General features: G+C 27.2%; 1 protein-coding gene across 1 annotated transcript; it reads right to left on the bottom strand.

Moving 5' to 3' along the window:
* Positions 1-3,137: 3,137 nt before the first annotated feature.
* Positions 3,138-3,383, bottom strand: OCT59_014708 (uncharacterized protein; the record flags this gene model as incomplete). Its single annotated transcript, XM_066150192.1, has 1 exon — positions 3,138-3,383. One exon carries the CDS (start codon positions 3,381-3,383, stop codon positions 3,138-3,140), a length of 246 nt encoding a protein of 81 aa, XP_066002383.1.
* Between the last annotated feature and the right edge of the window lie 8,832 nt (positions 3,384-12,215).

Below are 12,215 nucleotides of genomic sequence, written 5' to 3'. Positions count from 1 at the left end.
ACGCATAAAATGGATTTGGCCAACATTATTGGATATAAGAGAAATTAGGCTAAATTATGGTATTTTCGGCCAAAATTACGGCATGTCCAACAGGTGGACAACAGGTTTTTGAGGAGACGATAGATAATTATTATTATTACTTTATACTATCTTGCCAAAAATGATAACATTGTAACTAAAGTAAATTTGTTACTCTTTACCATTATTGTTATATAAAAAAAATACTTCATTGAAATTTTTTAACAAAAATTTTAATAAATAACAAATTTACTACTTAATGCATCAAATCGGCCCATATGTCAAATAAAATTTTCTTAATGCTGGCCAAAATTATGCCTAATTTCTTAATGCCGGCTAAATTATCACGTGATTTTAAAGTAATGGTGCTGGCAGATAACCGGAGCTGTACTCACCTGAAACTTTCCGAAACTTTCCGGAAATTTCCAAAAAAAGTAATAGTCAAATCTCAATATTATAAAGTTCGGTATATCAAGAAAATCGCATGATTAATATCCCAATTTTGTCCAGAACTAAATATGTTTTGGCATCAATTTAGGCAAAAATTAAATGGTTCTAATTCTGGCCGAAATTAATTAATTTGGCAAATCATGTGACTAAGTTCGGTATATCAAAAATTTTTATTATGTTTTATAATAAGCGGTCAATTTGATGCTAAGAAAAATCAAACGACGTCTCCTAGATGAGTCCAACCAAGCAAAGCTACTCGGCACATCTACAAACAAACTAGAATAACACGCCAACATGACACGTGATCTTACTCGTTTCCAGAATAAATTTCACAAACGTATGACTTCATTCAACCAACGTCATACTAAAATTAAAAATCCTGCAAACTTGAGTTGGAATACAACAATTTCAAACTAGACTACTTCTCAGTCATTGATCCAAATCAACCTCAATACCGGTATAAAGGTAACACCTCAGATGACACCAAATCCTTAGAAACACGCCTATACAAGCGAAATGTTAGCAACAAAGCAATTACAACCTGGACTCACATAGACTTACTCATGCAGATAAAAAGCCCCGCTCTTCGACCGAAAGAAATGACTCTTTGGTTGAAGGAGGGAATAATTTTTAGAGTCAACAATTTTTACTAATGTAGTTTATAATCAAACTATTACTACATCATTAACATTTTAAACAATTTAGAATTGTGTGAACCATTCCACTTCTAACAGTAGCGGCCTTTGGTCAAAAGCAAAATACGGATTTTAATTTATTTTTTTTTACTTTTTTTAGGGTCATGATTCTTTTTTATTTAGCTCGTTTAATTTTTTCAGTAGCGTAGTTTCACTATTAAAATAGTAGTTACCATCAAAGGGTAGGTCCTGGCGCTGGGATGAATGTCGATCTTCCAATATTTAGTTATCCTCTTTGTTTCTTCTATGTACATATGATAAATACTGTATTGGATCCCGATAACCAACTCTTTTAGAAATAAAATAAATAAATAAATAAATAAATAAGCGGTAAATCAATAAAGTTTATTCGGTATATCAAGATGTTTTTAAATATTATGAAAACGGTTTTTAAAAAATAGTTCGGTAAATCAAGAGTTCGTTATGTGTTCGTTATATTGATTAGACTGTATAAAAAAATCGAAAATTTCCTTTTATCATTCACGCCAAATGATTAATAATATAAAAAATTTTTTTGGATCTACATTTTTAAAGTTAGCTTTTATAAGCTAAGACTTTTTTTTATAATGGACTTTAATCATGAAGAGAACAATCAGAATTAAAACTAGATAGCTTATTTTATTTTAATTGATATACGCAAGGTTAATGCTATTTTCAAACTTTAACGGAAAACTAGTATGCGGGAATTCGCTTATTAACCTTTGTTATTTTTTTTTAATAAAACATTTGGCGTCTTATTTTAAGGAGCATAATATAATAATCATATTCAGAAAATAAAAATTTATTTTTGAATAAAAAAAAATAGAAAAATAAGAACTTGGAAACTATTTGAGTTTATAAAACTGATATTATATATAAAACAAATGATAAATTTAAAGAACAATTAAATGTTTATTATATTGTTATACAGATAATTGGTCTTCCGAATATATTAAGATTTGTATTCAGATTTAAAAATATTCCTACTATTATGCTCTGAAATAAGGTATGTATGGTTAGTATGGTACCTACTTTCGTATTAAAATTCTATATAGTATAGCTAATATTTGACCATACCATACATACAACGAGGGTCATATCATACTTATTATCGTTGTACCGCTGAAATATATATTTGTATAACTTATAATTGAAAATATTCCAAATGTTCATATACTCAAATCGATTTTTCATTTAAGTATTTTATTTTATATTACACGTATTTCTTCAATGTATTATTTATACAATAATAAAGTGCGATCTTGCGATTAGGTATAAAAAATTACTAGGTTTATAACAGAAAAAAGAAAAAAAAAATCTTCTTTGAAACGGCTAAAATAATTTTCCTACTTTGGCAATCAAAGCTATCTATTAATTATTTTTTCAATTTAAAAATAAACAATATAAAAAAAAACATGCCATTTTTTTTTTCTAACGAAAACTCTTAAGAACTTTGTGTCAACTTAGGAAAATAAAATCACGTGAAAAAGGTCCAAATCTTTTAAAAAATATGGGAAAGAAACCTTTAACGGACACTACTTGTACAATTTTTTTTTATTGGTAAAAAAAAAGGAATATATAAATTACGCGAAGAATTCAGTGGAAAAAATATACCGACATGACGATCCGAAAATAAATACAATTAAACTAACAAAAAAAAAATATATTTCATTTATGAAATTTTAATTAGACAAATTGATCAATTTGATACTAGTTTTATATAAACTATAAACGTGAGCTTTTTAAATTGTCGAGATATTCAAGAATGTTTCTGAAAAAATAAATGCTATTTTGAATGAGAAGACGTAAATAATTGAAAGGAACAAACAAATATAAATATAAATTATGTATGAATTTAAATTTCGAAAATGATTTTGCCAACGATAATTTAAAATACGAATCGGAAAAATAAATTTTGCCATTAAATTTAAAGGTAAGTTTTCAAAGAATTATTTGAATTAAGAATAAGCGAAAGAATGATATTTTACGAATACATTAAAAGAAATTGGATCCATTAAGCAATTGGTTTGCGAATTGATTGTTCATCAATGTATATGTATTTCCATCATGTCTTATTCTTCTTTGAATTCGACGATTTCGAAGAATTCGATAGGACGATGAGTTGGTCATAGGAAAGGATTGAGTTGAAGCATTATCCATAAAAGAGGATTCTTCATGATTGTTAGTTGAGTAAATTGTTTGATTTGAAGAATCGCGAGAAATATTATTTGAATGATTCATCGTAAATTTTATGTGGAAGAAAAGGTTGTTTTTTTGTTGTATTTATATATTTTCCACAAAAGCGATTAAATATTAAAATAATATTTAGGTGATTACATCGTAGTAGTACTACAAATAGTTTTGATGTATCTCAACTAAGTTTCTATCTATACATAAAAGTGAATATTGGTTTGATGTTCAATAGTAAAGTTTCGAATTACGTGGTAGTTTAAATAACACTTAATTTCCGTTATTTGGTTAATTAAAACTTTCTTCACGAATAGAAGCGTTTTAATCGGAGATATTAAAATGATAAAAACACCAAAAAAATTAAAAATTTTTGTAATCAATCGGACATTAGCGAGTGAGATAAAAATCAAACGTGATCGCTTGATCGGTGTAACATTTCGGCACAGCCCGGTACTTTTGTATGAGAATACTGATTACATGTAAATTACAATTAAAATTTTTTTTTATATATCTGCTGCTTCGTTATTGAGACCTTCTTTGTATTAATATCAGGAACAAATTACATTATAATATATTATTAACTTCTTTGAAGGTTACGAATATGGCAAATAATCAGCGTATTAAAATTTATTGGTATCATGTCAAAAATTTTGGTTATACAACCAATTTATAATCGTACAGTGATTATGTGTAAAGATCGATAAATGTTATTTCTTTACTGAATTTCTAAGTACTTCAATCCGCCTCTTTCATATGTGCATGCCTTAATTGCAGTTCTAATGATGTAATATTTATAAAGCTAAGCACCCCCGTTTTGTGGGCGCGGTTTTTTTGTATCACGGGGGTGACAAATAAATTTTTGACACTAAAAAAACCTAAGTCCCTCAGATACTTAATGTTTTTGAACTCGTTGCTGCACGTGATCATGTGACGCTTAAATGTCACTTGTTCCTTATATGGCGAAGATTGACACAAACCGCGCCCACAAAACGGAGGTGCTAAAGCTAAAGATATCATGATAATTCGTATTATTTAGAAAACTACTTATATTTTCTATTTTTTTCGGAAATTTCTGGAATTTCAGGAAAGTAAAATTTCAACAAAATGGTGATCATAGATCTAAGGATAAGTTCCCGTTATGGCAATATTCCTAATTTAGTCATCTTAATCCTTAGCAAATTGTTAAGGAAAAATTAAAATTAAGGAGTGCATTATTAATTGTCAAATATAAGAAAAAATCTCATCGATTTAAAATTTTTGAAATTTCCTTTATCATTCACGTCAAGTAATTAATAATATAAAATTTTTTTTTTGATCTACGTTTTTAAAGCCGAAGTTAGCTTTTATAAGCTAAGACTTTTTTTTTATAATGGACTTTAATCATGAAGAGAACAATCAGAATAAAATAGCCTTTGTGTTCTTGCTTATTTTGTTTTAATTGATATACTGATCTTTCGTCAGTTGGCTGTTTTTAATAAATTTGTATATCGAAACACGTCATTATATCCAAGTGACTGAATAATTCGTGAATGAATGAATGAATAGATAAAACAATTGAAAATTTTTTTTTTTATTGCGATACAAAAGTAAAATTTTAGTAGTTTAATAAAAAAAAAAAATTCTCACTCCGACAAGCCCTTTATAAACTGCATTGGTGATACCACAATCATATCATTATAACGAAAATTTAATGTTTTAATAACGGATTAAATAATCACTGTTTTGGAACGGATAAAATTTTCTGTAACATAACAATCCTAAACCCGAAAATTTAATCTTTTATCCGAGCCTATAAAAAAAATTCTGGGAAAAACTCCGATAAATAATCAGTTTTCCGAAGAAACTCAGACACGTGATAATTTTTCTAAAAAATTTGTTATAGGGGCGAGCTTAATCGGTGGTTCAGCTTATTGTTTAGTTACCATAAAGAAACGACTAAATAAAGAAACCTTTCTATCATTTTTGACTGATGTAATATCCTATTTGTTTCTTAGCAGCTTTTAATTCCGGAAGTTGCTTATAAATTCCGATTATATTGATTATATTAAGAAATTTTCTTGTTATAGAAATTTATGTATTATTAACTTTTCTTTGTAAAACAAATGGGCATAAATAAAGTTTGAGATCGGAATAAATTAAAAATTAATTTGGCGATTTTATTTAATCGTTTAGTTTGCGTCTGTGCTATATTGCAATTGTACATAATTTTAGCGCGTTTTTCTTTACAATAAAATATCATAGAAATTAACCTTATTTTTGGTAACAAAGTAAATTACCTTAAATTTAACTGGATGTATTTAAATTTGTGTAACAACCGCAAACAATGATTTTGATCAATACAAAGACCAACCTGTGTATATTTAGATATAAAACTAAACTTTTTTTGTCATTTAACAGTTTCTTGAACAAAGATTAATTTCAAACATATTTTTGGACTAATTATTAAATCGCCATTTTGGTTGACGGATTTAGACGGATTGTGTAATCAGGATTAGCAGATTGAATGGATTATAATCCAGATTACTAGTATATTAATAATCACTATTTACTTATTTGACTAATACAAAATTCTTTGAGTCTCACTAAAACTATTGTAAACAATGGTAAATAATAATATTGAAATTGATTTGGATAATGAAGAATCTCCTAATAGAAGTTTACGAAGCCCTTTAAGTCCAAAGAATACAAATTTAGAGACAACTGCCCATGAAATTAGAAGAAAATAATTCTTTTCATTGAAAGAATAAAAAATTTACCTTTTTTTAATTAAGAGAGCAGTACTAAAAGAAAATATATAAGCCTTCAGTTGCACATACTAATTATTTTACAAAATGTTCTGCCGATGTTAATGGAGAACTATGCATATGTACATGCTTGGATGAAAAGGAAAATCGTTATGGAAAAACTTATCGAAATATGGGTAGTTCAACTGGAAATCTACTTAGTCATCTTGATGAAGCACATCAAATTTGTTTAAATAATCATAACAATAAAAAGTACTGTATATAGTTAATGTATATAGTTAATTTACATTCAATTTATTTATTACTTTTTGCTATTTAATACTAATTAAAATCTGTTTAGGTACAAACAAAAAACATTCAACCACATCCTCCATATGTTCAGAGACAACGTGAAGAATCAATGTTAAAGTGGATGTTAAAAATAAATCAGCCTCTTTCTGCTGTTACGACGAAGCAATCGAAGCATGTAAGGAAAAGATGGCTGAATTTGATCAAGCATTTGTTATACAGGAGAGAAAAAAATTCGTACTATGATTGGAAAAAGTTTTACTCACAATCAACAAATTCTACATAATATTATTAATGAAACTTCACAAAATATTTCTTTAACAGCTGACTTTCGGTCAAGTCGACCAAAGCATGGCTATTTGAGAATAACTGTTGTATGGATTACACCAACATTTGAGATAAAAGATGTTATGTCAGAGATTGAATATATACCAGCTCCTCATACAACAGAAACTATTGCCACATTAAAATTATTTCAAGTTAGAATTTAAAGAACTGGGCTACTTCAATTACCATTACTAATGGTGTAAAGTGCCAACATGATTGCAGCAATTTGTTTATTAAAGAAAAACCTGCTGGGTGTATTAATATCCAACATATGCCATGTGCTAGTTATACCTTACAACTTGCTATTGGAAAGGGATTAGCATATGCAGAAGTCTTATAGCGCGAACAAAAAGATTGATGAACTCAAAAACAAGTAGAGCAGTTACTTAAAATTGAAAAAAAACTTGGTTACACCTTATTCAAGATATTCCAACTCGCTGGAACTCAACATACTATGCTTGGGATCGTCTTTTTCTCAGAAAGATTTATGTACATCAACAAATAATGAAGATCAAAGAGATAAAAAACTCATAAATATTATTCTTTCAGACAAAGAGTAGAAATTAATAGATCAATTAGTTAATTTGTTGATGTCGTTTGAAAATGCTACCTGTGAATTTTCAGGTGGAACATATGTTACTTTAAGTAGAATGAAATAACAAGATTTTTAGAAATGCAAGTAGTAGCTTTGGAAGTAGAAAATCCATTGGAATGGTAGGAAAAAAATACACAAGATTTTCCAATTCTTTCTCAGCTTGCTCAAAAATATTTGGCTATACCCGCAACATCTAAACGTTAACGTTTATTCTCTGATGCTGGAAGTCTTATTTCTCCTCTTAAAAATCGTCTTAATCCAACATTAGTGACTAAAATGCTCTTTTTAAAACGAAATATGAAAGTCATTGAAGTTTTCGCGCCAGATTGGAATAACTTAGAAGATGAAGTATTATTAGAAAGTGTAATAAATTTATATTGTATACTAATATTATTCAAAGAAAAAAAAAACAAAATTGATCTAAATCCAAAATACGATCAAAACTCTTCAGTTTGATAAATAACGAGTGGTTCGCACAAGACTAATATCAATAATTTCAATAGAAATATTTAAAATATCTTAATAATTCATGTTTCTAGGATTTTTTCTTTGTTGATAAACTTTAAAAGGCATCTTAAAAAAAATTAATAAAAACGGAATAATCATGTCGTTATTTCGTTTCGTCATTAAAATCCTTCATAGATTACTAAAAATAAATATATTTTTAAAATACTTTATTATCATTTATTTTTGAACAACGTAAATAATGGTACATATTATATAAAAAAAAAGTTACGGAAGTTTTGAAATAAAATATTTCATTTTTTTCTTTCAAAAAAAAATCGGTAATGAGCCTAAATCTCATTCAATGATGTACCGTAATAACCGAATATTTTATAAACAAATCGCATTAATTAAAAATGTTTTTTTCTGTACGACAATAACAATTCTATCAAAGAAATTTTAAATACTTATCATATAATGTATATTTATTTTATTCAATCGGTAGAAATGTTATATGCGAGAGAGTTAAACCAATCTTTTTTAATATTCATTATATTTTCAAATTCGGTATGGCGTAAATTAATTTTTTTGTTTTTCACATGAACGCATTAATTTATTTGGAAATTTATATAATGCAAAGGAGTTCCAAATGAGTTTCATATTGGGTCAAAATTTATGATGATTATTTCCCGAATGGGAAAATTATACAGTTCATTATTATCCTAATGATTATTTAAAGTTCCAGCCAACGAAAATATCCTTTAATATGTTTGGAAAACTTAAATACTGTTGAGTATCTTGTTAAAATTAACATGTGAATAAATATATTATATATTATTTAGAGAGCGAAAAAAAAGTATATAAAAAATGAATATCAATGGTCGCGTCAATAGTATTCGTTGGCTATGTTATAATTATTTTTTTAGATAGAACAGTTCGTGTAATGTAGTAATGTAACGTAAAGCCTACATATTTCTTTGTTGAAACTGCTTTAAATCCTATAAAAAGAAATGTTTAGAAATTTGATCATGTCAGCGGAGTTTTTCTCAGAAAATTTATTACTATAGGAAATTGCATATATATTGCTTAAGGAGGAAATTAAAAATTTAACGAATATATAAAATTACAGAGATTACATACTATGGAACACGTAAAAATTTCCCAATTAATGTGATGGGAAAAGTCTTGATCTATTAAAAGACAATTTTTTTTTAACTTTAATAAAACTTATTGTCCTGCATTTTCTCATTGAATTTTTTCCATAAATGAAGTTATCATTTTAAAATATTGTATACTGATTCCAGACTTACTTAGAAACTTTTATATCTTGTATAAAAAAAAACGCCTTTATTGAAGTTGAAGTGCTGTAAAAAAATCACTATAAATATAAAAAAAAAAACTACGTCAATTTTTTCGGACACAAAATAATTTCCTTTTTACTTTGTATGATATCATTAAATCGGCAAGAATATAATTTATTTTCTTTATTAAATTCTAACCGAAATTCCTTTAATGAAATATTAAAGGGTAGCAGAAATTTTCCGTTAGGAATTTTTGAATAAAAAATTCTCCGAAAGTCACAATAATATAGTTAATCATTTATGCAGAACTTTACATCATGGCGATACCCCAAAATTTGCCCGTCATGTCAAATTAATAAATATTGACGGTATTTTAGTCACTAAATTTTATTTAAACGGTCAAAAATGGGCCCTAAAAAATTTTTTTGTACCCCGAATCTAACCAATTTCCCACTATCTAACCAATTTTTCCAGTGTTACCCTATAAAAAAAGAAAATTCAGAATCTGTCCTGAAAAGTATGGAAAATGTCCGGAAAATTTCCATGCGTCCGGAAAACATTCGGAAACGGTCACGTTTTGGAACACTTTCCGGACGCACAAATTCCAGACATTTTCTTGACACTCCAGAATTTGTCCAGAATTTGTCCAGAATCGAGCGTCCGGAAAATGTTCCAAAACATGACCATTTCCGAATGTTTTCCGGACGCACGGAAAATTTCCGGACATTTTCCATACTTTTCAGGACAAATTCCGAATTTTCTTTTTTTATAGGGTTAAAGGCGCGTCATTATTTGACATTTTTTAGGGTTTATTTTTTTTTAAAAAAAAATAGAATTGATCTTACGATATAAGATTCAACATATTTACGTATTTATATATTTTTTTTAGTTTCTTTTAAATAAAATATTTATAATATAATTATATAGCCTTAAATCTAATCTAACTTCATGTAAGTAAGACTAATTAAAAATTAAAATTTGCTTGAAAAGTTATTGGACGTAAATTACTTAATAGATATGCATCATTATTTTGATACTTTTGATACAAAAACGGAACCGGAAAAAACATATTGATAAGATGCCAAATTACAATTTCTTTTACGTTCGATTATTCCTTGAAAAACATCACAAAAAAGGAATAAATAATTAAATATTAAAAATGCAATTGATATACTTTTATTTATTGTCTTTCAAATAAAAATTTCGAGTGATATTTTCTATTGATATAAAAATAATAGATTTATTTTTAATTTTCTTTTTTTTATTACATGAATGATGGGATATCAATTCAAAAAATATACTATTATGTGATCTAGTATCCAATTCTGAGTTGCACAAAAAATATTTTTGTGGAAAATTTCTTTGTAACGGGACAATAACTCCGACAGGATTAATAATCACATGATACAATTGATACATGTGAACGGTAAAGTAGTATTGACCTTAAATAGTAAAACTTTAAACATCAACAAGTTGCGATATCACGTGACATTTAGTACTCTAATTTGAGGATTCTAGTGTTGGCCTCTTTTTTTTTATGAAGGGTCCTTATTTAGTGTGCACTTTTAATTTGCTTTAGTAGTTAGGTCTTTACTATTTATTATACCGTTGGTTTGCCATTGTGTTATCTTCCTTTCTTGAATAAAATCAAATCAAATTTGAACAAATTTTAGAAGCTTTAAGTCCTTAACAAATATTATTTCTCAGATGACACTAACAGATCTAATTTGAACACGATATTTACCCTGCAAAAGTTATGTTAGAATATTAACCATCCAAAACGTCGATCTCGTGCGCCCGCACGAGGAAATATGTCACATGCCGCGTTCATCACTATTAATTAATCTTCTTGATTATTTGAGAATTTTGTGAATTCAATCTACACTTTTTTAATAAATTTTTATACTAAATTTCTAAACCGAAAATAAGCATTTGTAGTTTTAGGAAGTAAAAAAATATCTATAACTCTTAAAGATATCAAGTGTAGCTTCAAAGTTCAAATTATTTTGCATTTTAAATGATCCAAATTGGATATATTTTGAGAAAACTGCACTCATTTTTGTAAATTTGATGATCCCAAGTCTTTTTTTATTATATACAGAAATTAAGCCAATTTGAAAAATAATTTCTCATCATTCCACCATAAAAAGTAAATGTCAAAAGAATTAGTAACATTAAATCATTTATGTTATTTTTAATAATATTTGAGTGTTATTAATTAAATTCAATCCACCAATAAAATGTAATTGTAATTGTGTTTTTTTTTATTTAGGTAAATATTTAAGATTAAATTTTTCAAAAGGTAGTAAATGTTTATGACTATGAAATACATCAAACTGTGGCTTAATTTTTAAGATTATTATGCACTTTAAATAATCCAAATTGGATCTATTTAAGTGATTACAATGCTTTTTTATAATTTAAATGATTTTCTGATTTTTTTTGTAACACGCTGTATTTAATTGTTCTTTTTACGACGCCAAAAATAAAACCTAATTTAATTCTAAAATCAAACAATAAAAACTTCCCTATTCTAGCATAAATATTCTTGATCAATTAAAAGTAATAAATGGTGATGATGCAAACTTTTTATTATAACAGAAATTTAATATTTAATCACGAGATAAACAATGAATCTTTGGAACGGGTGAAATCTTCTTTATGTAATGTAACAATTAATGTTACAAACAATTTTTCGCTACATGTATGAAACAGCAATTATTATTGGAATTACTAATTATGACTTATGAGAAGCAGCCAATATACTACTCAATGTATATATACTATGAAACAACCAATGGAATGAGTTAGAACAGAACGATTTTACGATCTTGAAAAGTTTTAAAATTAAATTAATATCTACTTGTGTTCTTCTCTAATTCCTCACAGTTATTATATATGAAGCTCCGCATTCATGATGAACATAAAATATGAGAAATGTGAAAAAGTCACGACATAAAATTCATAATGTAAAATGTCACATGACTTATCGTGACTATAATCTGGATTCTTTTATTATTTCTTTATCTCCTGGATAGATAGGTCACGCCTCAAATTTTTTTAAATAACAGGCAGGGCGGGGTATTTAACGTTATGTGTAGTTTAGTCTACCGTTTGTAATGGTGGTAACTTCAGTTACAGGGATTTCCTTTGTTATTGCCCGGTCTTTTGTCTATATTTAATA

This window comes from Rhizophagus irregularis, chromosome 22 (assembly GCF_026210795.1).
Source record: "Rhizophagus irregularis chromosome 22, complete sequence".
NCBI classification, from domain to species: domain Eukaryota; kingdom Fungi; phylum Glomeromycota; class Glomeromycetes; order Glomerales; family Glomeraceae; genus Rhizophagus; species Rhizophagus irregularis.
This window is presented reverse-complemented; position numbering and strand designations above follow the sequence as displayed.